The 27567-nt window shown below is 39.8% G+C and overlaps 1 protein-coding gene across 5 annotated transcripts; it reads left to right on the top strand.

Moving 5' to 3' along the window:
• The first annotated feature begins 1610 nt into the window (after positions 1-1610).
• tmem94 (transmembrane protein 94) lies at positions 1611-27377 on the top strand. 5 transcript variants are annotated; one of them, XR_008302870.1, is made up of 33 exons: positions 1611-1764; positions 4354-4640; positions 7536-7655; positions 7742-7869; positions 8725-8861; positions 9032-9240; positions 9399-9550; positions 10068-10170; positions 10259-10345; positions 10461-10577; positions 12305-12361; positions 14883-14987; positions 15401-15574; positions 15735-15953; positions 16300-16612; positions 17001-17174; positions 17261-17363; positions 17453-17661; positions 18235-18416; positions 18846-18981; positions 19198-19313; positions 19437-19536; positions 20435-20543; positions 20648-20837; positions 21668-21745; positions 21883-21968; positions 22078-22159; positions 22467-22615; positions 22706-22791; positions 22920-23013; positions 24463-24642; positions 24792-25057; positions 25779-27377. XR_008302870.1 is itself a non-coding variant. In XM_053238429.1 (33 exons), exons 2-32 carry the CDS (start codon positions 4617-4619, stop codon positions 24862-24864), a joined length of 4092 nt encoding a protein of 1363 aa, XP_053094404.1. In that variant the 5' UTR covers positions 1611-1764; positions 4354-4616; the 3' UTR covers positions 24865-24891; positions 25779-27377. The 5 variants fall into 5 exon arrangements, 4 of the variants coding, with proteins under 4 accessions (XP_053094404.1, XP_026770541.2, XP_026770542.2 ...); XM_053238429.1 differs by having other exon boundaries at positions 24792-24891; XM_026914740.3 differs by having other exon boundaries at positions 24792-27375.
• The last annotated feature ends 190 nt before the right edge of the window (positions 27378-27567 follow it).

Here is a 27567-nt window from a genome sequence, read left to right as displayed (position 1 = left end):
TGAAAAATAAACATATATCATATATATTGTACACGTGTGAGTCTTCATGATAATTTCTTTCATCTTTGTGCTGTATAAATCTAAAAAAAATCAGTTGTGCTGAATTTTGTTACACTGAAATGCATGAAAAGATGCATTTTCTAATAAAATAATAATGTCACATATATACAGACACACACAAACATATATATATATATATATATATATATATATACATATATACATATATATATACACACACTAGATTGGATTCAACTTTATTGTCATTGGGCAGAGTACATGTACAGAGCCAATAAAATGCAGTTTTTCACATACCTCAGCTTGCTAGGAAACTGGGGTCAGCCATGATACAGCACCCCTGGAGCAGATGTGGTTAAGGGCCTTGCTGATAGTGCTGGGGCTTGATCGCCCAACCTTCTGAGCAATAACCCAGACCCACAACTGCCCAAAGGGATGTGTCAGAAGGGGGATCCAAACCCACACCTCCATTCAGAGACCAGCATACCTGGTAATGCAGAAGGGAGGAACCCTTGAGTCTGGCACATTAGACCACTCAGCCATCCTGACACGTGTGTGTGTGTGTGTGTGTGTGTGTGTGTGTGTGTGTGTGTGTGTGTGTGTGTGTGTGTGTGTGTGTGTGTGTGTGTGTGTGTGTGTGTGTGTGTGTGTGTGTGTGTGTGTGTGTGTGTGTGTGTGTGTGTGTGTGTGTGTGTGTGTGTACGTACGTACGTACACGTACACGCATATATGAAAGAAATCAAACACGATGGGCCGTAACAGGAAAATAATCAATGATGAAGTGATATGGTCCGACTGTAGTCAGTAGATAGTGTAGTTACCACCCCAAAGCTGATTATTTTCCAATAAAACAATTATTCCTTTTATTCCTCTTCCTGCAATTTGTCAACCCTAACAATTTTATTATTTATTAGAGATAAGATTTATCATACTTTGTATCCATTTACAGTTACAGTTCACATGGAATGTCTGCAAGACAATGTAGTTCCTACTATTATTTACATTATTTCAGCTACAAACACACACCAGCTTATCTTTTTTTCACACTTTTTAAGTTAAAAAGACAAAAACAGCAGCGTCTCGTTAGAACCCACAAAGTGCAAAATCCTCTGTCCCAAATTCTCCCATGTTGGAAAACTTACTTAAACCTAACGTGACAGCTTTATCTCAGACTGTTACAAAGCACTGACACTGGAGACTCCTTTCAAAAATGCTTTAAAAAATCTCTCAAAGAAAACGTAACCGTATCAACAATTACACACACATTTCAATCCGTTTATGTGACGCGTCCGCCGTACAAGTCTGTGTGTTAGTTGTTACTAGGACAAACAATAACATATTGGTATGAGCGCATTAATATGAACCTGTGATTTGCCTCGCAGCCGGAACTACTGTCTGAGCTGTTGCTATAGGATATTACGCAAAACCTTCTGACCAATCAGATTCGAGAATTCAACATACATCTGCCGCAACTGTACGTGACGTCGCTAAATTTACGCCTTCCTCTTTCAGACCAATCAGACTAGAAAACAGAATTAAAGTCCCGCCTTTTCACAGATCTTGGCCAATGCCGTTCCTGCTCAGTTGCACACGCAAGAAAAAAACAGTCAAGCCCTGTAGAATTTGTAACATGGCCGTCTGGAGGGAGTGGAGTCCAAGGTTTTGGGGACAGACATACGGCAGTAGTTCAGCTGTGAGACTGACGGATGATGCTACGATTTATTCATGATGTAACTACTCTGTTCTGTAAGTTAACACTATTTGGAGAAGTCGGTTTTTTTTCTTTTTGCTTGTTCTGTATTGCCAACGCAGCATCAATTAGCAGTTACATTATAAACCCTGGAGCTGGGAAGTGGCTCCTCGCGAGCAGATACGGACGGGGAGACGTCTAAACGGCGCCTTATTCAGAATCTAGGGCCACTTATGAAATAGGTTACGAAATACTGTCTATAATGTGCACTACATATCAGGCAGAGGTACATTTGGGACATGGCTACGGTGCAGGTTAGTAATACTACAGTACAAAGCCGAGTGACCAGCAAGAAGAAGTAAATATTCTGAATATTTACTTGTACGAATTGAAAAGCGAGTTATCTTCTTGTTAAGTAGTTTCTTTTTAGTTTTAAAGTCTTTCTAAGTTGTAAACATTAAACGTATGTATCTGTAACATTGCCTTAGCTAGCTAGCTAGTCAGCTACTGGAGTGCTGTTTGTTACCTCAGTTACAAAGCTACATATGTTTCTATGATATGGGTTAAGTAGTTATTTCAGAGGTGCCACAGCTGGCCAGATGTACACAGGATATTTTTAAAAAGCATCTAGTTTTGTAGGCATGTTGTAACTTGTAACTAGCTATTTAGAAAAGGCAGCAAGTCAGGACAAGTCAGTAGTGAGTGTGTATGATTCAGGTGAGTGCAGAGGAAAACAGCTCAGTGAAGTCTTCTTGCTCTTGGCTGTGTTCATGCACTCTACCTTTGTTTAGTTTATATAATGGAATATAGTTTAATGTAATGTAATGCAGTGCAGTAATGGTTGGTATGTATTTAAAAGAAACACTAGATTTCCAAACAGTAGTTAACTTGCTGACAGCTTACACTTTGTACTGAACCAAAGCTGTGGCTGAGAAATACTGTATACTCTCTAATGGTGTGTAATTATTTTGTATTGTAAATTGTCTGTCTGTGTGTGTGTGTGTGTGTGTGTGTGTGTGTGTACAGTACTGTGCGAAAAGTCTTAGGCACATGTAAAGAAATGCTGTAGAGCAAAGATGCCTTCAAAAATAATGAAATTAAATGTGTCTACATTTTAAAAAATACTATAAAGAGCAGTAAACAGTAATAAATGAAACAAAGTCAATATTGGGTGTGATGATCCTTCGCTTTTTAAAAAAAAAATAAATAAATAGTAGTCTCAGGTACAGTGTGTGCAGTTTTATAAGGAAATTAGCTGTAAGTGTTACTGAGCATCTTGCAGAAGCAGCCACAGTTCTTCTGGTAACTTTGACTGTCACACTTGCTTCTTATTTTTGCAGAAAAACCCTGCAGCCTTCATTATGTTTTTTGTCTGAAAAGTGTCTCTTATGTAATATTCTGCTTTCTTTACTGACATACAAACATTTTTTTTTTCCGCATCAATATTATTCCTATTGGCTATAAAGTATTTATAAAGATGCAAAAGTTTACCGGAGTATCAATTTTTGGGACACAGAATCAAATTCAGTTCAGTAACACATTATAAGTAGTGAAAAGCCTTTTCATAAGTCACAAATCATAAATTCATTAACTAGCCCATCGATCAAGTGAAAACACTAGTGTGCTTGTTTAGTCTCATATTTTGGATGTGCAGAAACCTACAGAATAAGATAACCTAACCCTGAAGTATGACAGGCCAATTATCTAAGTGAACGAACGAACTAATGAAAATAAGGAATATTCAAATTCCAGGCCTGAGGAAGATTCTGTGTATCCGTAGTTCTTGTTATTCTTTCCTGATAATCTCTTTAATGGCTGCGTCTTTATTTATTTTTTTTGTCTGGCATACTATTAGTGCATATGCATGCCATTTTTGCGCTGCACGGTTCTGTATTTTTTCTCAAGTTGCTCATCATTTCCACGTCCCTGCATGTTGCTGATTTGTAAAAATGTTTGCCTGTCATCACACAAGATAATTTATCTATCTAGTACAAATTTGTCGACGCGTGTAGTGGAGCAGCTGGTGAAAGCATGAAACACCATGAAGCAACATTTAAACATATGCAGACGCAAGTAATAAATTTGCTTAGTGAAATTCAGTAGGGTCTTCTTTCTTTTTCTTGTCAGTCGACGGGAGAAATGAGATAGTTAACCATTTTCTCAAACACTTGCTATCTAAATATTTAATAAACATACTAAACCTACCTAATTCTTAACTATGAATTTTAAAAAAAAGCTAATAGTCTGTCTTGGGTGCCTGGTATAGTCATGGCGCAGATCTGGCACGTGAACGCGGAGCACAACTTGATTTAACGCATGTCTTCTTTGTGCTTCTGATATTTTGCAAAACTTGGCAATAGAAGTTTGCTGAGAATTGTCTTAGCTTCCCTGAAGAAGTCTATCACGTGTTGGCTAATATTCAGACCTCTCATATTGATAACATGCTAAAATGGAAAGAGGAGAGCTGTGTATTCCTACTCTTCAGTGGATGTGGAATTTTTTGCTTCTTGAAGACATATGGCATAATTCAATCACATATAAGATTTTAACTTTTCACATTTTAAAAATTATACATTAGCTAGTTTTTTACCCTGGACTACATTTAATTGCACAAGCTGATGTCATTCTATTTTTTTTTTCCACAGATTAGTGGTATCGGCCCATGAGAATAATTCTGGCTCATTAGAAAGCACTGTAGTGGAAGCAGAAGCAGCAGCTGCGGTTGCCGCTCGCTGGATGCACCCTGTCTCTCAGAGCGAGGTTGTTTTTTCTCCTTTCACACTGGCAGTGCTGTTAGGATTAGTGTTTGGGGGCCGGCGGACGTGTTTACCTGCAGCAGGACGGGACTCGGCCCTGACGACCAGCGTCGCGTCTCCTCCCGGAGCATGGTGAGAGAGCACGGGTCACCATGGAGCTGCACGATAAGATGCAGGTGAGTTCCTGAGCCGCCTCCACTCTGGGGATGAGGGCACGTGATAGCTTTGCATTTACATTTACATTTATTCATTTGTTCACTTTTATTCAAAGCAGCTCACAATTGAGCTGAGCAGTTGAAAGGTCAGGGCTTGCTCAGAGGCCCGACAGTGACAGCTTGGCTGTACTGTGATTCAATTCACAACTTTCTGATCAGTAATCCAGAGCCCTAACTGTGATGCACCATTACACATTTGCTATGCAGCCTGAGTTTACAGTTTTGTCTGATCAGCTTTTCCCAGTGCCACTTCTGCTTTCTGTATCAGTCCTTTACTGATCTGTAAACATTCGACTTCTCCACACAGCAGAGTTTTGATCCTTGTTCGCTACTTGTTGATTTGTTGATAAGAGAAAGTCTGGATTTAAAACTTATCTGAATTACTGTCTTGCAAACTTGAAAAATCTGATTTTTACATGGTTGCTTATTCTCTATTCTGAATATTTAGATTAAACATTTAGATTAAAAAAACATGACAGCAAAGGCACAATTAATAAATGAGAATGTTGATCCACCTCACATCATCTACCAAAAGTGGACATGTTCGGCTCATATATGAAGTCTGAAGAAATGAGAGATTACAGCAAGACCTTTTGCATGTGCTTAGTTCAGCCTGTATTATTTCTCATCAGGGTGGAGAAAAGAGAATTTCATCATTAATTTAATTTGAGTGCTCTTGAAGCTTCGTATCACTTGTGCAAATCCTCAGCTTGTTAGTCTAATGCTTACTGATTGATTTCTGAGTTGTGAGAAGGCAGAGCAGTAAAGGTGAGGTCCGGCGTGACTGATGCTTGTTGGAGCTGCGTCTGGGACACAGGGGTCACTGAGGATGCTGTCTGTCCCTTGCTTGCTTTCCAGCCCACAGCGCCGCCGCTGAGACAGCAAAGTGCTGCGTTTGCTGAAACGGGTGAATGTTTGCAATGCAGAGGCGTAAGGGCGTCTATTTATTGGCCTGTCTGAGCCGTTCTTTTTTTTTTTTTCGCAGTCTGTGCATCCCTCTGTTCATCCTAAAAGCTTCTCACCACCGCATGATTTACGTGCAAGATGGCCAAACTTTATGAAGCAGTGGCAGCATCACTACTCACAGCACCGTTTCATTATTCTGTACAGTCAGTTTTTGTTTTTTTTTTGTTTTTTTTACCATAGGTGGTTTTATTTTACACTAACACTGCACATTAGATCAATACTATCCGCTGAAAAGTGGAGACTGTAAGTTTTGGCATTCTGCACATTTTGCTAGAGTGGAGCGACTCATCGCTCAGAGACATAGTGGCTGGACCTCACAGTCTGGATGCTGAAACAGCAGCATACATTATCCAGCAGCCCCCGCTTTGTCCAACACCCTGTCCTGACCTACTCGCACACACTCCGCACACAGTGTCGCGTCGGCTATACAGCCTCACACACGGACTTGGCCATGATCCTGAAAGATGCAGCTCAGTTCTGGAAGCATTATGTGAGTAGGCTGTGTGTTAGAAGCGCCAGCATGCTGCCATCCTGTAGAAAAGCTGTGCTTGTTATTCACCTCAAGTGTCTTTACCTTCCTGCCATTCAAAGAGGACGACACATTCAGCCTTGAATGCTTCTAGTTTTTTTTTTTTTTTTTTTTTTTTTTTTATGGCGATAATATGTCTTGTGAAATTGTTTATTATAGTATGTATGTGAGAGAGGCAACAAAAGAGTAAGCGAGTGTGTAAGGAGCCTAGGCAGGCGGCAGACCTTCAGATGTTTGCACATCTTTCCTCAGTGTGAGGGCTTTAATTCAGTCTCTCTCCAGCTGCTGTGGGAAACTGTTGGGTTTATTTATAGATGGTTGCTCTGTGGCTCCAGTACGAGCATGGCTAATACACAAGTGGGAGTGAGATTACAAAGGGGCGCAAGAGGATACTGTGGGAACACTCTCCTCTTTTTGGCCTTATCAGGCAGGCATGAATAGTGAAGCTTCTTCCTTTTTTTTTTTTCTCTCTCTCATGGCCTTGCTCTGACCATGAAACATCCAAAGATGTGCAATTCCTGAGATGTGCACTGAAATTCAATGCGTGTTCACTTATACATTGCATATAGCCTTGCAACATTGAATTGCAAAAGCAGTTGCTGTGCACTCTTCATTGCAGATGTGTTCGATTTTTCTACCATGCATCAAAATCCTGTGTGTATTCACCCACGTTTTATTTTTGTTGTAGGCCTTTTTCTAATAAATAGAGAAAGGTCTGACTAAAGAATCTTAAATCCACTGCCTACATGAATAAATAAAGTTTAACTAAACTCCTACACACTCTTATGTAAGTCCGTGTGTGGGGTAACTTCCCAAATAGAGAAAGTTCTCAGTTCATCCAGCTAGATGAAGTGCTTTCTTGAATATTGGTACATGTACATGCATCAAAGTATATCGACAACATGAAGACGTAATATATAAGGTATCGCTGGACAATATTTCTTTGCTGTATATTACTATTTGGTTTCATTTTTCCTTCTTTTCATTGTTAAATACTTTCATGAATATTGAATAAGAATATGGAATATATATTTTTCCATGAGATGCCTCCAATTTGTTAGTAAAACTAATTATTGCACATATTGTATGTCATGAAATGTTTTGTGAAACATGACTCTTATTGAATAGTTCCAAAGTCTCCATGCCTCATATTTGGCATTTTTATCTCAAAATAAGTAAAATATAAACATGGTCTATATCCAGGATACAGCTAATTTTTCCTGTATACATGTGTATAATTAGACATTTGCTTGCTGCATTAAATACGACAAGACTGTGATGCAGTAAATCAGTCCAATAGGGGAATAGTGTCATGATGAAGTACTTAATGCAGTGATTATTATTATTGCCCTTTATTTAAGGAGGAAGGAGTGACTCCGCTGGGTCTGACCACGGCCCAGGCTTTAGGAACACTCCGGGATCAGCTCTCCAGCCTAGTGGAGCAGCATCAGAAGCTCAGCCAGCGTAGATCCACCATCCAGGTAATTCACTCCAGGTCTATTATATTTTGTGGCATTATGTATACCATATGTGTAGATGGTTTCAGCTGTATAGTTGATTCATGCAGGAGCTGTGGGCGAGGTGTTTCCTCCACCATAATGACCGTCACTCCTGCTTCCATTGGCCTGGAGCTGCTTTCACGTTGCTTGTGGTGTTGGGTTTGCTGTGTTGCTATGGCAAGCAGCCAAAGGGCAGGTGAGTTAGGCTGAGGGTGTGTCTCAAATCCACCTGCTTCTGGATGTTGTGAACTGTTATAACATGCACAAGCAAGTGAACTGATTGGACCATAAATGGGGTAAATATGGACCATAAATATGGGCACCCAGTTTATGTAGGAAATTTTGCATCATGTCAACTATAAACAAACAGGTTTTACTTGTGTACAATAGCAGTACACTAACTTCTGGATAGCTGACTGCTTACACAGATGTTAGAAACATATGACAAGAATATATTACATATGTTGAAATTCAGAAGGCATCCACATTTGTACTTTGAAAATCTTCAAGAAAAAGTAATGTGTGTTATCCAGTTATTGAAGTGGGAGACTATTCTGCCACTGCAGTTTAAATATTAACATATTTTTGTGTGTTTATTTATTTATTTATTTAATTTTTTTTTCACTTTTTGCTGAAAATAAGTGAGTCCAATATTTATTTATATTTCTAAGTAAAGATGCTATTATTAATAAGCCACTTTGCAGTTTTATAGTGTGGTTGGTTAGATTTAGTTGGTGAAATGATTTAGGATGATTTTTTTTTTTATTTTGTAATTTTTTAACATGTATTTTTATCAGTACGTTGATTGAAGAATCACTATTTCTAACTGTATAAATGTCTCCTCTGTCCCTATAATGCACTTAATTGTGTCAGTGCAGACATTTTAATTTGCATTGTGGAATTAAGGGATGAATGTGCCTTAGTATTCTACAGTGGGAGCAAGGGGCTGATATGAGACACTTGACTTCAAAAGCAACATGTTCTTTAAAAGAACAAATACAGTTTAATTCACGGTTGCTTTTATATAACTTACTGTCCTCTGTCTGATCAGTGAAGGCATAGAATTGGTGAATGCAGGAGCGCTCTTTCTCCTGCTGCTGCTCAACCTCATCCTTATTGGACGTCAGCAGAGACTGAAGAAGAGCGAGATGTTGCGGCGACTGAAATCCATCATTTCAGATCTGAATGGTGAGGAATGGTCTAATGTAAACTATCAGTAATGCCCTGTACACAGTCTTCATGTTTTGAGGCATGCATAATCTGTTTATATTATACAACTATCGAAAGGTTTTAAGGAATCACCTGGAAACATTTAAAGAACTTACATTTTGACATTATTTTCTACACAATCTTACCAGCTCACTTGGAAGGGAGTGGAGGACAGCCAATCAGATGGGCCTCTTCTCGATACCCTGACTTGTACACACCTTCCTCACCGTCCTGGTCTCTGCACTGGACATACCGTGACGAGCAGTTGGTTAACCTGCCCGTCAGTCTGTTGGTGGAGGGTGATGTGATTGCTCTCAGGCCAGGCCAAGAAGCATTCGTCTCTCTTAGAGGCATTAAGGTGAGTTTGTGTTAGTGTCTAATTTCCTGCGGTTTAAGGTTTTTTTTGTGTGTGTGTTAGCTGATTTGATATAGCGATATTGCACTATGCACCACCCGGGAGACATGTTTGTTGTATGACCTTTCCTGCCGCTCTCACCTTGACATGCCTGTTACTAGGATGATGAACACATTGTTCTGGAGCCCGGAGATCTGTTTCCACCATTCTCCCCTCCTCCCTCCCCTCGAGGAAATAACAGAAAGGGACCACACAGCCCCCAGCAGCACCGCCTTTTCAGGGTGGTACGCACACCCATTCTTGACAATATCAGGTAATTCCCAACAGAAAACAAAGATTAATGTGCTACTAAAATATGGCCTTGTATTGTATTAGTGATCTCTGATAAATGTGCGCATGCATATTTAAATGTTGTTGTGTGTGTGATTGCCATTGGGTAATATTGTTAAGGGTAGGTGCATACCGAAAGCTAGCTCTATATCATGTTGCTCTTGTTCAACCATATATGAGGATTTGTCTTGCTTATTCCAAAACTACACGAATATAAGTATAAGAATAAAGGAAATTACATTGCCAGAGCTTATGGTGAGTGAAAGACTAACTGAACTGCAGATGTTATAACATTAAAACATTCAACTCTCTATGCAAGTTACCAAGATATATTCATTTGAAAGCCACACTTTCATGCAAAAGCCCCCCCCCCCAGATCTGTTACAGACAGACCACTAAAGGCATGGGGAGAGTATGTAGTCACACTGCATACAGAGAGCATGTAGCATGAGACTATATGATTTTTGTGGTCTGACTGAACCACCTCTCTCCCCCAACAGGAACAGTCTTGATCTCGCTCTCTCTCGACCAGTCACAGCTCTCGATAATGAACGCTTCACGGTGCAGTCCCTTATAGCGAAGTTTGCCTGCCCTGCTGTGCTGGTAAATCAAAGAATCTTCCAGAAATCCATTGTTCACTATTAATATACTTTTAAAATTTTTCTACAGATTACTGCTTCTTTTTTTCTAGGTGGCATTTTTTACTGTGAATACAATCCGCTATTTTTGTGGCACTCCTGGTCTAACGCCAGGGCAATTCAACTTCTTTCAGCTGCAGGTAAATCTCTTGTTCTCAGCTAGTCCTATATGAGATTCTAGCGCTAGGCTTCTCCATTGTGGTAGTATGTGTTGGTGTGTTGATGGTTGTTGTTCTCTCTTCCTGTGGTATGTAGATGATGGGAGTGCTGCCCATTCTACCTCTGCTGTTTCCTGTCATGTGGGTCCTGGTCATCGCTTATGGAGAGGCACGAGTATTAGCAGAATTCAGCCGCAACTCTCCAACAGGCCTGGTGAGCCCACTTCATTGCTGTAATTCACTAAGACCAAGCCTCTGTCAGCGTGGTTACAACATTCTCTTTGATACAAAGACCTTAGACATGATACTGCCACTTAATGAGCTTTAACCAAGAGTACAGTTGTATACAGCTGTGTGGCTGTGTCAGATATATTATATTATACACTATGGCAAAAATTCTGTGGACACCTGACTATCACACCCGTATGTGGTCCTTCCCTAAACTGTTGCCACAAAGTTGGAAGCACACAATTGGATAGAATGCCGTTGTATGGTGTAGCATTAAGATTTCCCTTCACTGGAACTAAGAGGCCCAAACCTGTTCTAGCATGACAATGTCTCTGTGCACAAAGCGAAGTAAATGAAGACATGGTTTGCCCAGGCTGGAGATGAAGAACTCGAGTGGCCTGCACAGAGCCCTGACCTCAACCCTATCTTTGGGATGAACTGGAACGCCGATTGCACGCCAGGCCTCCTCACCCGAAATCAGTGCCCGACCTCACTAACGCTCTTGTGGCTGAATGAACACAAATCCCCACAGCCACGCTCCAAAATCTAGTGGAAAGCCTTCCCAGAAGAGTGGAGGTTATTATAACAGAAAAAGCAGGGACTAAATCTGGAATGGTATGTTCAGGAAGTACATATAGGTGTGATGGTCAGGTGTCCACAGACTTTTGGCCATGTAGTGTATGATGATGCGTAATGATTGACAGTGGCATCTCGACAGTAGCATAAACAACCCTGCATGAGTGCTGGTGCTAAAAAAAAAAAAAAAAAAAAAAGAAACGCCAGGCTTCCGCAGTGCCTGTGTTTCTATACAAGACATGAGTCAAATAACATCACCGTATTTTGTACATAATTTTAAGGGCATTGTAAGATTGTGGGTTATACATGCTTTTAGCTACAGCAATCATAGCATAGCATCATATTGCAACAGTACAGTTAGGGCTTTAGGTGTAGAAGGAAGTTTGTTGTTCTTACATTTAACAGCCTGTTATCACACTAATGGCATTCACAGCAGGTACAGCATAATTAGTCACAGGCCTGCCTTTTACAGACAGATGATATATCATGAGCAGCTGTTGAAGATTGTAGTTATCCCTTTGTAGTTTCTCACTTTATTTAAAAAACAAGATCACCTGAACTCTGCTGTGCTAAAATAGTGTACATAGCATGCTAAAATACATAGCGTCATATACTTTTGTTCATGGGGAATATAGTGAGTGGTAAAAAAGTAACTTCACTTCCTGTGGCTGTGATAAAGACTGTCAAGCATATTGCTAAATCTCATTCGTACATGGACTACCTGACATCACCTACCCACAATGTAGCCCTGCCTAGGTCAAACCAGGCAGACAGAAACAGCGGAGGGAAAAAGGAAATACAAAAAAAATCTGCTGAAAAGTCCGACATTGTTCTTTTTCTATAGTCAGCAGTAGGCTGACCGCAGAAACCATAGCTAATAATATGAAGCTGATTATGAAAGTAAGTTGACAGCGGCTTTAACACTTTCTCCTAATAAATCTCACGTTCTAGCTCCTCGTTAACACGGCCCCTGTATGATGTGTGTGGCATGTGTATTAACCATGCTAAATGTGAGTTGATGAGTTCAGCTTGGGTGAGTACTATGAAGGTTTAGTGTGTTCCTTGAGAGCAAAGGTGAGCGACTAGAGACACTGGCGCCTCCAGGCAGGATTTAATCCACCTCTTCTCTCGTCCCAGCTGGCTAAGTTCTCTGAGGACACTCTAAGCAGCTACACGGAAGTGGTGTCCTCCCAGGTACATCCTCTGTATTCCTCCTTCTCACCCTCTCCTTTCGTTTCCCCACTCTGGATAGAACCACCATCACCACCAGCAGCATCGTATATTATTTTTTCCTTTCTCAGCCATTGCTTATGTATTTACACACAGAAATAGTGGGTTACCATATTTTCTGGACTAAAAGACACTTTTTTTGGTCCCTGACCGGCTCCTTTGACTTGTACAGTGATTAGAAGTGTGGGAAATTTGATTCAATTACAGAATCTAATCAAGAAAACTAGATGGCTATGTGGCCTATTAGTACGTGTAACTTAAGTAACAACTGTAAACATCATCTTGTTTTAAGTATATAAGCTGATTAAAAATGGCAGTACTAATTGAATCAAACTTATAAGACTGTAAGATCAAACTTATTATTAGTGTTTTACAGTAAGCATTTATTGCCAGAAGGTGTTGTGCTTGTTTTCTTTAATAGAAAGACGAAGGAGTCATTTCTTACCCATAGTAGCAGAGATTAGCGTTACTATAGTGATCAACAGTGATCTGACAGACAAAAGCTAGCTCTAAAGTGAATTCCATTAAAGGCCTCGGCTCCGGAAACAATTTAGCGCTGCACTACGGCAGCACTAACAGGACAAAAAATAAACTATGCTACACCAATAGAGATTTTTAAAGCAAAACAACATGTAAAATAAAAATGCCTGTTCATTAGTACTACATGTACTGCGAGGTGACGTGCTGTGTATTCATTTTGTTTCTCCAAGCAGATTGAATTTAAAGGGTTTTGTCTTAAGTTCCAGAATGACTTGTTGTCTGGAAAATATGGTAATCTTACACTGGCATTTGTTGCTGTTTGGTTCTTTTGTTCCTTTAAGCTTGTGTAATGTTTATCTTTCCATCTTGCTCGACTGATATTGCCATACTAAGGGCTTAAGTTTTATAAGGTGTGTTTTGTTGATTTATTTTAGCTTGTAGTTTTGGCGCCCATGCAGGTCCTGCACCAGTCACATGCACACTCTGCATGTTTTTGTACTGTTCTCACTACTGCCTGTATTTCCTGAGATGACAGCATGGGAATGAGCTCTCTGTCATCACATTACCTTGAGTTGATGTAAATTCATGTGATTCTTGGTATGGTATAAATGCATGAATAGATAGATGAACTTGCTTGTATACCTGCAGTAGTGTCTTGTTTGGGATCTTCACTTCATTCTTTCATGCTCTTGACAATGGCACTGTCTTTTGGTATGTATGCAGTTGTTCACTTTGCATGAAACACGCAAGTGCTGTGGACAGAAGTCTTAAGTGTACATCTATTAGGTATGCTATGTGAGTGTGTTTGTATGTAAAATACAGTGTTTAAGTTGTTTAAAAACTGTCATGCTTTTACATTCATGAACTTGGTTTGGTGAAGCTGCTGCTCACTTTGTGAACTCTGTTTTAGGCTTCTGTCATAAGTTTTCCTTTATATTTAATCATCTAAAATCTCTAAAAACCTACCTACAAAAATTGAGTGGCCATGTTGTGTGTCATTAAGCAGTCAGTAATCAGTAGTCAGACATTACAGCAGCTTATAGCAACTTTTTCATTTTCTGTAGCATCTAATAATCAGTTATAAAACATTCATTCAGTCATTCATCATCAGTAACTGCTTCATCCTTATCAGAAGCGGGACGCCAGTCCATCCCAGGGCAGCATACACACATATTCACACACTTATTCACACCTAGGGGCAATTTCGCACCGCCAGTCTACCTACCAGCATGTTTTTGGGAGGAAACCGGAGAACCCGGAGGAAACCCACACAGACATGGGGAGAGCGTGCGAAACCCTAGCTCAGGATTGAACTGGAGATCCTGGAGCTGTGAGGTGGCAACCTTAAAACATCTGCTGAAAATTTAGTTATTACTTGCCTTAAACAAAATGTGCATGCAGTGAAACCTGACTTTTCTTAGCCCAAGGAAAGGAAAACTTGCTTTTTCACCATTTGGGATTCAAGTGCATTAAAGGATGGGGGTAAGAATATTATCCTCCCACACACAAATACATATAAACACAGAGGGAGGTTTTGCCGTCCTTCTGTTTGCCATTAATGACATTTTTGCGCAAGTATTTCCTCAGGTCAGCTTCGAAAGATAGTGATTGATGGTTTCTCTAAAAAAAAAAAAAAAAAGGTTTGTGTGTATTTGGTACAGCAGTTAATCATCAAAAAGGTGACATTAGCAAAGAGTCAGTGTCAGTGTGAATATTGTGGCAGTGTAGGGTTGGGTAGGGCCGATTCATTATCATTATCTCATACAATTCTAATCGGTTCTTCTGCATCAGCTTTGTCCTGAAAGAACTTTCTATCTCCAGATTTGTTGATGTCTGCCAGGTACATGCACCTCTTTTATAAACCTCCAGTTTTAGATTTCCTCCTGCAGACTTTTACTAACCAATCCAAAAATCTGTGTGTGTCTGTGTGTGTGTCTGTGTGTGTGTCTGTGTGTGTGTCTGTGTGTGTGTCTGTGTGTGTGTCTGTGTGTGTGTCTGTGTGTAGGAGATGCTGCGCTGTGTGTGGAGTCACTTGGTAGGTGTTCTCAAAGGAGAGTCTGAGACGTTGTGTTATACCTCAAGCCTGCTGCGCAACCTGGGTTCAGTCACAGTGAGTAGAGCATAATATCTTTTTTATTATTATTATTATTGTTATTCCGCATGTGTCATATGTCAGGGACTTTGTTTTGACTCAAAAATCCAAAGTTACAGACACTAGTTTGGATGAAGTGTGAATCCACAGAGAAAGTTGTACGAGAGCAAAATGTGAAATGCAATCCAAGCAGCGTAGATTGCTTTTAAAAGTGGCTTTTTTCATGAAAAAAGATCAGGCAATGAGCAATGCAGTGAAGGTTTGACTTTTCAGCAAGGTATGTTTTCTGTATGTCACTAATGAAATGCTGTAAAATTTGTTTATTTTTCACAAATGTGATTGCATTTCACTCTGGCACGGAATCTTCTCCATTAAAAACTGCTCTTAGTTAAGTGCGAAGTAACACGTGTCGGTGTGTGTTGCCATTACAGGTACTATGCTGTGTGGATAAGCAGGGTGTACTGTCCTGGCCCAACCCTAGTCCAGAGACAGTCCTGTTCTTCAGCGGGCGTGTTGAGCCACCCCACGACAGCCAGGACGATCTCAGAGACGACCTGTCTGTTAACTCCTTGTGTCGTACAGAAGGAGAGGACGACAGAGATGAGGTAATTGGGTAGGCATATGTAATGCAGTAAGATTTTTGTTATTTAGTAAGTAATTGTGTGGGTTCAGAAACCTCAGAATTTCTATGTACTTTAGAAAAAAATAGGTTGTGTTGTTTCCAGCTGATTTCATTTTCTGGCCTGTGATCTGTCTTCTCTGTAGGCTCAGGAAGGTGAGGCTCTCCTCAACGTACATGCCTGTGAACCTATCCTACATCTAGTTAATGAGCAGGAGTCCAGTGAGGTGTCACACGATACAGTCCGCTCCTGTGATGTGCACCGCACACGTCGAGGTCCTCAGACCACACGCTCCAAACACCCGTCAGGCTCCAATGTCAGCTTCAGCCATGACACTGAGGGGGGAGAGGAGACAAGCGCTCAGGTATTATTAATAAATTAATTAATATTAATTTTACCTCACAGGCCATTCCATTTAGCACTGCGCGGTGGAGTAGCAAGGCTTATCTGTTGTGTATTGCAATGACTGTAACTTGGTTCTAAAGTCATAAATTCTTGCGTTAACTTTGGGTATCTACAGTAGAGTGCAAAAGTCACAAGAGAGTAATACAGTTTTGTCAGGTGATATTTTTTAATATTAGTATTACTTCATGGTTCACTAATATTGCTGATGCAATAAAAGATGTATAATTGTTAGCTGTAGAATTTTATGCCATACTTACAATTTTTCTTACATTTTTTTGTGTGTGTGTGTTTGTGTGCATCACCAGTTGTGTGTTGTTGGTGATGATCTGTGCGAGGCAGACGATTTTGTGTGTGACTATCATCTGGAGATGCTGAGCTTGTCTCAGGACCAGCAGAACCCTGTCAGTATTCAGTTTGACGACTCGGGCTGGCAGGGCCACCTGTCCTCCCTGAAGCCTCTAGGACTGAACATCATGCTGAACCTGTGCAACGCTCCGGTCACGCAGCAGCTCTGCCGATTCTCCGACCACCTGTCCAACTTGGCGCTGCAGGAGAGTCATGGCGCAGTGCTCCCTGTGCATGTTCCCTGGGGCCTCTGCGAGCTATCTCGCCTCATAGGTGAGAACATGTTAACTTGCTCACTTTAAGAATTATAGCACTGCTGATGTTACATGTTGAAGAACTAAATAATAGCACAGTATATATTCTCATGTATTTCAGTACAAAAATTTTAAATGCACGTTAAAACGTGAGCCCCATATAAAGCTTTCTCTATTAATTAAACATAATCAGTTACACTTTGATGAGCCAGCTAAAGTTAGCTAATTGGCTAAATTTAAGGCTTAACTGACTGACTGTTGCATTAAATCATAAATTTTCCATTCATTTTTTTTAACGGTTTTTGATTGCGTGCTGGTTTAGTTTATATTTAGCTTTTAAAAGATACACTTAATTAGTGCTGCCTCTGTTTGACCCAGTACCATTATCTGCTGCTGTTCTTGTTTAGGTTTTACTCCTGGAGCACGAGAGCTCTTTAACCAGGAGAACCATTTGGCTTTGTACCAGCTGCCTAATGGAGACAAGGCCAGTGAGTCATGCACGCGCCGCGTTCACCATGTCACCAAACGCCAGCCACCTATCAGTCATCTGATCAGCCTGCTAGTGCGAGACAGCACAACCAGTGAGAAAGCTTCAGCCTCTCTCTGCCTTTTTCCTGTTTTCTCTTATTTCTCCATTCATGTCACTGATCTTTTGACTTCTTCTCAGACAATGTACAGATGCTCTCCCACGGCTCAGCTGACCTCATCCTGGAGGCCTGCACTGACTTCTGGGACGGAACAGACATCTACCCGCTTTCCGGCTCTGACAGGTCAAGATACACTCACACACTCACTCAGTCTGTGCCTATTTGATATTGTCTCATACAGTTTCCTGAATATTATTTTTCCTTCTCTGCAGGAAGAAGGTTCTGGATTTCTACCAGCGTGCGTGCCTGTCAGGTTACTGTTCTGCATTTGCATATAAGCCCATGCAGGTGGCGCTGTCAAGTCAGCTAAATGGGAAGTGTGTGGAGCTGGCGCCTGGCCCAGCACTCTTCCACGGAGTGGAGCTGCCCAGCACCACGCCTATCAAACACAGCGGCCGCCGCAACAGCTGGAGCTCAGATGGTGAGAGAGACGGAGAAGTAGGCTGAGTCAAATTTTAATCTTCCTTAAGGCTGGCCAATACAAGTAACATGTACATGTTTGGACATTGCAATATATTTTTGTACCAATCTTTTTATTTTTCTCTCTTTTCTTCATGAAATACTTAAATTTTTTCTTAATATTGAATACAAATGTGAGCCTCTGATCTTAGAGATTGATAATATGGCTCCACTGAATAGTGTTACACATGTAGCACCAGAATATATAATAGTATTATGATGGAAAAAATTATATCACCCCTAACCTCCTTTATGCTTGTACATGAATGGTTGCAAGCTACAAGTTTCAATGTTGCACTATAAAGTATATTTTTTTCACTGTTAAAAAATAACAACCAAGAATACATTAAAATAACGGCATTCAGCTACTCTGCTGTCTAACTGCTGCAGCAATGAAAATTAAATGCAAACTAAATAAAACTTCAAATTATCAGTCAGACGTTAAAGGCAAGGAACACATTGTCTTAAGCAGTGGCAAACTTGTTTCAATATAATCACCTTCATTTACTATTGAGTGTATCTGTGTGTGTTTCAGAGGGCATAGGAGAGGGCTTGGAGAAGGAGGACTGTGTTCAGGCCCTGAGCGGGCAGATTTTCATGGGCATGGTGTCGTCACAGTTCCAGGCTCGCTTGGACACGGTGCGGCTCATTGAGAACCTGGTGGGAGCCTGCATCCGATTTGTCTACTTCTCCAGGGAGGATGAGCTGCGCAGCAAGGTACTGTCAAGTAGGAAAACTAACACTGTGCAGCCTCTTTGGGCAAAATTCATAGAGTGTTTGGTCTTTATAACCATAATGGTTGAATGCGATACTCTTTGGACCAGAGTTGATATAGGTAACTAAAACTAAGACTACAAGCTCCCAAGTTCGAATTTCAGTTACATCTCATCAGCATTTTGAAAAGACGTGGTGACTTCACAAGTCTTCCATTCTTCCCTCTTGGTAGCTCTTGTGTGATAGGGTAGATTTAGCTAGTGAGTGGGAATTTGCAATTGACTATAACTGGGACAAACAAGCAAATAAATAAAAGAATACAGTAATAAAAACCTAACAAAATCATACTGTATCATACTCAAATTTATATTACAAATAATTTGTTACATTTTTATATAAAAACCAAAACCAATTGGGTGTGTGTGTGTGTAGGTGTTTGCAGAGAAGATGGGTTTGGAAACAGGCTGGAACTGTCACATCTCTCTGACCCCTAATGGAGATGGCCATGGTGATGGAGCTCCCTCTAGCCCTAGCCAGGCAGGCTCGCTACATGATGATCTGCTGCCTGGTATGCTGTGTGTGTCTGTGCAGAATGTGTGTGTAGCAGCTGATTGAACAATATCTGTTGTTGGTACAAATTAATGCAAGCCATATTGGAAGTTCTAAACATCAAATTTGTCTGGAACAATTTAAAAGGTTTAAACTGCTAGTTAACCAGAGAGATGGATCTGTAATATGTCAATGAACTGGGTATCAGATTTTAATCCATTGTCTGTCTGCACAGATTCCCGGGATGATGCTGAGGGCCCGTTACTTGCTGAGGATGAAGGCCAGTCAGATCTTGCCAGCTTCCAGGCAACAGAGAGCGATGTGCCCAGCTTCCTCGCTGACGGCAATAGAGTATGCAGTTTCTTTCTCTGTGCTCTGATGCACTCACATGGGGCGCTCTTAGTGATGGAATTTATCCAGCTCAGAGATTCAAACTTTCCTCTCTGTTTCCTTTGTTTTGTTTTTTTTCTGTAGGCCAAGCTGCCTCGTGGCATCCATCAGGTCCGCCCTCACCTGAAGAACATTGACAATGTGCCACTGCTTGTGCCCCTTTTCACTGACTGCACTCCTGAAAGTGGGTCTCTCTCTCTCTCTGTCTCTCTTCCAGCGTTACTTTATTGTTTGTCACAGTAGAAAATTAAGTAGCATTTTCCCTTCTCGAGTTAACTTTATTCATTTTAGAGAATTGACTTTAGAATTTATTATTCTAATTGGTAGGTACAGTTGAGGTCAAAATCCCCCTTTCAGAATCTGCAAAATTTTCATTATTTTACCAAAATAAGAGGGATCATACAAAATGCATGTTATCGTTTATTTAGTGCGGACCTGAATAGTGAAAAGATGGATCTCAAAATCATACAGTCATTGTTGGAAAGGGTTCAAATACACAAAAATGCTGGAAAACCAAAGAATCTGTGGGACCTGAAGGATTTTTCTGAAGAACAGCAGACAGTTTAACTGTTCAGGACAAACAAGGGACTCTTGAACAACTATCAGTAAACAAAAAAACACAGCTGTGGATCATTCAGGTAACAACACAGTATTAAGAATCAAGGGGATGTAAACTTTTGAACGGGGTCATTTTTATAAATTCAACTATTATTTTCTCTTCTGGACTATATGTAAACATCTTTTATGTGAAATACCTTATTCAGGTCCGCACTAAATAAACAATAACGTGCATTTTGTATGATCCCTCTTATTTTGGTAAAATAATGAACATTTTGCAGATTCTGAAAGGGGGATGTAAACTTTTGACCTCATTGTATGTGCTAAAAATATAAAATCTTTAAAACAGAAGTTTTAAGATTTACATTGCTAAAAATATGATTTTAATTTTTTTTTTTACATGGCAATGAGTTCATAAAGACAAAGATCACTACTGTGGCATAGCATTAACTTATTCTGGTGGCTTATAATTTGCATTGTAACTGTTACCTGTAAAAGTCTGGGTGCCTGTGTGTGCACTACAGCCATGTGTGAGATGATGAAGATTATGCAGGAGAATAGAGAGGTAACATGCTGTTTGGGGAGCTCAGCTAACTTCCGTAACAGCTGCCTGTTTATACAGAGTGACCTCAGGTGAGTCAACTTTTTTTTTTTTTTTTTTTTAATTAGAAATTTTGTTGAATAATGTGCAACATGGTGTGTTATATGTTGTGTGTTTCTGTGCATGCGTCTTGTAGTATCTCTCTCGACCCACTGTACCCGTCTCGGTGCTCATGGGAGACGTTTGGCTATGCGTCTGGCAGTGTTGTGAATGAGGAGATGGAGGAACTGACCCCGATGCGGCTTAGTGCTCGTCTCAACAGCCTCAGCTGCTCCGTCTCCTTACACCAGGGAGAAAGCTTCAGCCTGGTCAAGCTTATAGAGCAGGTGACACACTCTCCCTTTAGACCACTGCTGCACTTTAACCACATGTAACTTCACAGGAAAGTATTACTCTGCTGTACTTTTCACAAAGAAACCATGACTGTCGGTGTCAAGTCTACTTTGTGAGCTCACTGATATACACATATGTATTTAAAACCATCCAAGAACATGGAGTTCTTCTACATATGGGGGTGTCTACACACACATGGATTTAAGTCGTCCATCAAAATGGACGATTTTTGACATGCAAATATTACAGGGACTGATACAAAATTTCAAGAATTTTAAAATAAATCTTGGAAGGCATTGAAGATCACATGTTAAATAGAAAAGTTAAAATGTAATTTGATCAGGCTGAGTAGTTGTTTTAAGTACCACGTGATCACAGAACACAGTTATGGGATGCACATGCAGGGTCACACTTGGTGTGCAGGTGTTTTAACTTTTGCACAATATTTTTCAAATGAATCCCTGTGGGAGGACAGCACCAATCTGGTCAAGTCTAGTCGGGAGTTGCATTCCAGCATTTTTTTTCTTCAAGAACCACCAAAAGGAAAAGCACTGTAGCAACAGAAACACAGTTTTTTCACAGGTTTTTTTTTATTTAAATAAAGGTATATCGGAGCATTGGGAGTGGAGTGGTGTTAGAGTCACAGAGCGCTGCCATATAGTGTTTTTTTTTATTATATATCTCTGTAATAGCTCACTACAGCCCAACACTGCAATGCAATAATGTGTATTGTTTTTGTGGGAACTGGGTGACTAACATGAAATCAACAGTGTGAAATGAGAAATAAGTAGTGGTTGTGCATGCTTGTGTGTTCTGTGTGTAGGCCAGGCATACCACATATGGCATTCGCAAGTGCTTCCTCTTCCTGCTGCAGTGCCAGCTCACACTGGTCATCATTCAGGTAAGTACAGCTGGCACACCTGCTGCCTGTGGGACCATAGAATAAATCTGCAACATTCGTATTTATATTTTATACAAATTGCTCATTATAGAGTTGGTTATAAATGCAATGTTTTTTTTGTTTGTTTTTTGTGGTAGTTCTTGGCTTGTCTTACTCAGCTTCCACCTCCACTAAACATAACAGACATTTTGTGGCTCTCCTGCTTCTGTTATCCACTGCTGAGGTGAAAGAGAAAGCAGACTTTTTTGTCACTGATACACAAATGGTGATACTTTGTTACCACACGGCACCTAATGTTTTTCACACATAATTTATATGCATGTGTCTCTCAGTGTGTCCTTCTTGGGGAAGCCACCAGACAGCTCCGTGATGACAGTGGCTACTGGGAAAAATCTGGATGACATCCCTCGTAAGGTTGGTCATGTCTCATGACGAGGAGAATGAGCACTGCGATTCTGTCTGGTCAGATTAGCCCTTATTCATCACAAATGTCTCCGAATTAGCACCAAGGGAGAGTACAAGTTGTTATTTTAGTATGTCTAGTAGTTTAACTTCGTTTAGCTGATTTCAGTATTATATTAATATTTAATATTCAGATGAATATTAAAACTACTGTTAATTTACACTATTATTCATATGCAACTTTGTTAGATAAAGTCCAGTGTGTTTTTGTCTCACAGTGAATATTAATTTGATGAAATGTATTTTATTCTCTCCCCAGACCCAGCAGTACTTCCTGGGTTGGTTCCTGCTCAAGTTTGGTCTGACGGTGTGTGTTTACCTGCTGGGATTCGGATTCTCCCTGCAGACAGTGTTGGCTAAAGCTGTTAATGACAGCAGTGTTAACTGTACCCACATCTTTACTGCTTGGTACACACACTGAACACTGTAGATGATCATAGTCAAGAGTGCTTTTATTATTGATTAACATGTTAATCAACTGTTTATCCCTGATTGCAGCTCATCTGAAAAGTGGTTTTGTGAGTTATCTAACGGTCTGCTGCTCATCCAGAAGGTCATGGCAGGCTTCCTGGCTCTGCATACTGGTAAGACCTGCTTACAGTGTCTGCTTATTATGAGTATGCTGAAGTATCACTGTGGAGTAATTTCTTTATAAGTGATATTACCATCTTATCTCTCTTATCTCATCTCTCTCTCTCTCTCTCTTTCTCAGTGGTTATTTCTCTCAGCTATGTGCACCGTTCTCAGCCACTGTGGAGGAAGAATCCTTTCAGCAACACATGGTGGTGTCTCACCGTGCCTCTTGTGTGAGTGTCTGCGTTTCACATTGCATGTGAATGTGGTGGTGAGATGTGTGTGTGTGTGTGTGTGCGCGTGTGCGTGTGCCAGCATGTGTGTGCATGAACACTCCTGTGTGCGCACGCGCGCGCGTGTGTGTGGAGTAGGTGACTAATGTAGAGGGGTGTTTAAAAGGAAGTCATGCGGTTTTATACTTCTTCAATCTATGTAGCTGCTTCCATATTTGGAGGTGCTGACAAATGAAAGGATGCAGCCTACTTACATATAATAGAGGAACAAATCCCCAGGCTGAGGTGTGGCTACTGATAACAGCTAACTATTTGACTAATAAAAACTCTTATTAACCCCATGACATGACGGACAAATCACTTCATTATGCTTTGTGTCTGAATGTGTTAACTGTAGGACTGCCAAAGGTAACATAATGACATGGTTCATGAAGACATGGTAAATTTTTAATACTACTATTTTCTGGTGCCATTAACACATTTTCCATGTTGTATCCTTTGAACCATCCAGTCTCCTCTAGGCTAGTTGCTTGCTATTTGCTATGACTGACAAACAAGTTGCACCCTTTTTTTTTGTACTAGTTTTAATTTTGGATTTTTTTTTTTTTTGCAACCTTTTTTAAATAGACTGGACTAGATTAATGCACAGCAGCCAAAGATAAAGAAAAGGAAAGATCGGATGGCATTTAAATGCTATCTTTGATAGAGAATGTGAAGTCGGTAGTGTAGTTTCAGTGATAATTTCAAAGAGTGCAAGGTGCTGTGAATTGCTTGGAGAGAAAGATATCCAGGAGCATACAGAGAAGCTTCCATGCATGAGATCACCTCAGTTTGGTGAATGCTGGGCACTGAGACATGTCCATTCCCACAATTTGCACATGCCTGCAATATTTTTTGATGAACTTATTTGGTTCTCTTTCTCAAAATATACACAGCATTTTAATTTAAACCACCGTGACCTTGAACAGGATAAAGAAGTTACTAACGATGAATAAATGAAAGCAGTACATGCGCCATCTTACGTTAATGAATGTGTTCCATGAGCTTCATATCTGACCATCCACAAGAAAGTATAAAACTCCTCCTCCTGTGACTTTTTTTGTTGCGTTCTGCAGGAGCCCGCTCCCGATGCACACCTCTTAACACAGAACTTGAGTTTTTCTCACATTACAAATGTGACAGCCTTTCTTCACACTTAAATTTTAAAAAAAAAATTCTAATTAACTATGACCAATTACCTTATTATTGGCTAGTCACAAATGATTATTGGAATCATTTCATCGCCTTAGTTTACAGTTCAGAAATGTTGGTTTTTGTAGGCTTGTTATATGGTAGTGGTGTCTCTCAGGTGAGTCAAAGGTCTATATGATGTAGACATGGATATAATGTTAGTGCACCTCTAAATGCTAAACTACATACTTGGTTCTTCATTGTTCCTCTCTCTTGTAGGCTGTTGGGTCAGGTGGTGCAGGCTATAATAGATTATAATTTATGGCAAGACAGAAGTAGTGTCAAGACAGGTCTGGACTTTACATTAAGCCTTGTGCCCATGGAGGTGTGGCTGCTGGTGTCGCTGTCCACTGTGCTGGTGGTGCTGATCAACGAAGCTGTCAAACTGCACGAGATCAGGTACGGCCCAATCCGATCAAGAGAGAAGTCAAACGTTTTCATTCTAATTGTCTGACTCAGCAATATTGATGTGAGCATAGCTTTTACAGTGCGTTAATTACTTGTAATGATTTATATGCAGTAATCTAAAAATATCTTGTCTGTTTCAGGGTGCGTGTGCGTTACCAGAAGAGGCAGAAGCTCCAGTTTGAGACGAAGCTGGGAATGAACTCTCCTTTCTGAGCTGCTGTAACACAAGTCTTTTTTGCTGTAAGATCACTGTTCCCATCGATGAGCAGTGGAGTGAGAGGAATTGTTTTTTTTTGTTTTTTTCCTCAGTGCCTCACTCTAACACTAACACAGAAACTCTCATCCAGCATCACTTCAAGCCAACAGAATACTGAGACAGCATCTATTCTCCATCACTAGCTTCCATGTAAAAAATTTTCTTTACCTCTTATGGTATGAGTTATGTGTATGCATGCTCCCTCTGGTTTGGATAGGAGAAAACTGTAGTGGCATATAAAAGTGGATGAGTTTAGTACAATTGGGGTTACAAAAATGACAGGATGATTACAGATGGACAGTCTGCTTACCTAGTAATGTAACGGTATGCAAGACGAGTATGGAAGTTTGATAAGGCACATTATGTTTTGACTCAGATTTTAAGTATAAGCTAATGAAATATAGGACTTTGGATGATTTTTCTCAGTGTTACAGGTAGTGTGTGGAAAGCAGAAGGAACATGCTGTTTTATCTTCTTTATATTGCTGTACATTTCTTACACACCTCGTTAGATTCTTCACTCTATTTCCTATGAATTGCCATGCATCACCAAATACTGAGGAATCTTTTACATAGATTTGAATGTCAGTGTCTTTGTACATCCTTCCAAATACCTCATGTCTAAAGCTTGCCACAGAGATAGTTTTGCACTTACACCAACTCTAATGAGTTTCTTAATATCAAAGAAGGCGTGCTTATCAAGCGACACTGTAAGAATGGAACTGCTTTTAACGAATGCTCTGACTTGATATGTGTCAGCCAAAATAAGAGCCAAAATTTTGCTTACTCGTACATCCTTTGATCAGATGGATCACTATATCAAATTGATTATCTAAAATTCTGACCTGTAACCGTTTCTTTTGTTTCCACAGAGAGCTATCTTATATGACAATTTTCAGTCTTGCCATAGCTTATACTGGTGTAATTGAGTTTATGGCTGTTCTACCTCTTGCTGATTGCCTCAATAATATTCTACATCATCAGCGGCTGAGTGATCAAAGTCAAGGTTTTGAGCTAGTGATCAGAAGACTGTGCGGAAGATCAAATCTAATGCTCTCCAGAGAACCACTTCTGGGCTTCTTGAGCAAGGTTCTGAATCCTCACGTGAAAGTCACGTTGGCTAAACGCATCTGCCAAATGAACACATGTAAATATAAATGTTTAAATCAGAATACAGGGGGTTTTACTGATCAATATGTGATGATCAATATGCTTTATTTAAAAGACCAGCATTTCTCCTTCCTTAGAGGTAGTGTTCTGTTTAAGGCCAAGCAAAATCTCACTGTGGCTTTAATGCCTGTGTGGCCACTAAAACATTGCTTCAGTTTGCCTGTATCACTTTCTTCCATCTAAGCCATTTTGCCTACGTGTACTTCTAATCTTCCATGTACTTCTCCTCTCTCTGAACTTCATATAGTAGAAGCTCTTCATGCCTGTTAGCTCTTTTTCATATCTATTAAGCTACCTTTACTATAGATATATTGTGAGTACTTATTCCTTATGATTATACATGACTCCATCCTGCTAGTCTTAACCAGTCTTAATAGTTCCTGCATCTAGTTTATTTATTTATTTATTTATTTTACGACGCACACATGTCTGTATATTTTTACGGATAGTGCATTATACTTAAGCAGGCCTTTTTTCCACACAGTTGCTGTGTCTCTGAAGAGATGATATGTGCAGATCATCATGACTTGTTTCTTCACTCTACTCTTTTCAACTTGTAGGCAGATCTTCAAGTTCATACACAGAATGTATTCAAACTGTGTTTGTCCTCCTGCTATGTTTCCACCTCAGGGCAGTTTGAAACGTGTGTGTAAGCATCTGTGTATCAGACAGGGGAGTGATATCAAACAGGTATTAACTGAGCGAGTTTTTAACTGCTGCTTTAGTGCTGGTATGGAAATAATGGAAGATGACATGTTGGAGTAATCAGCAGAGAAGTTTTTTTTTGTTGTTTTTTTTTTTTTTTTTGCACTGATCAATTCTTTACATTATTATATGTCCTCAGCTTGTGTAATGGAGCATGATTGCACAACTTTTTGTACAGTTATGGAATATTGTCCCTTTTTTTAAAAAAATGTTATGAATATATGTACATTTAATTTTTGCTGACATATATGCATGATTAAGACATTCACAAATGCAAAGGTTAAACTTTTTGTTGGATCTTGCATGCACTGGAGATGTTGCTGGGGCTTCCATCATTCATATCAGCCTTAGCCATGTTTTTGGAAATATGCCCAGTCTCTCTAATGTACAGATATTTGTGCACATAATAATAACAGAGTGAACAGACTTAAAAACCTGTACTGGTTGGTGCCAGCTACTCATGAAAAGATTTGCTACTTGTGAATGTTCAAAAAGTTTATAAATGTACATTTTCTATTTTGAAGATGTCATTGATTTTTATTTTTTTGCCTATTGATTTGTGATCTTTTAATAAATATCTTCATTTAAAAAAAATATGGTGTTTTGTATTAAATATAAATATTATACAAGGCCAGGGTTTTAAAAGTGATAACCTTCAGTGATTTTTTTTTTTAAATAATATTACACTGGAGGATATTTTAATTAATTTATATATAAGTTGCTGTAATTGTAGGTATTATTTAGAAATTATGAGTTTAAAATCTGGTACCTTGAATTTGGTGTATT

The sequence above is a fragment of the Pangasianodon hypophthalmus genome, chromosome 12 (assembly GCF_027358585.1).
Source record: "Pangasianodon hypophthalmus isolate fPanHyp1 chromosome 12, fPanHyp1.pri, whole genome shotgun sequence".
Lineage (NCBI taxonomy): Eukaryota > Metazoa > Chordata > Actinopteri > Siluriformes > Pangasiidae > Pangasianodon > Pangasianodon hypophthalmus.
Note: the sequence above shows the minus strand (reverse complement) of the source record. Positions and strands in the feature narration are given on the sequence as shown.

Coding starts and splice junctions, on each gene's coding strand:
- tmem94 (XM_053238429.1), top strand. CDS start 4,617: ATGGAGCTGCACGATAAGATGCAG. Junction 12,362..14,882: donor CGGAAGTGGTGTCCTCCCAG/GTACATCCTCTG, acceptor GTCTGTGTGTAG/GAGATGCTGCGCTGTGTGTG. Junction 18,982..19,197: donor ACATGATGATCTGCTGCCTG/GTATGCTGTGTG, acceptor CTGTCTGCACAG/ATTCCCGGGATGATGCTGAG.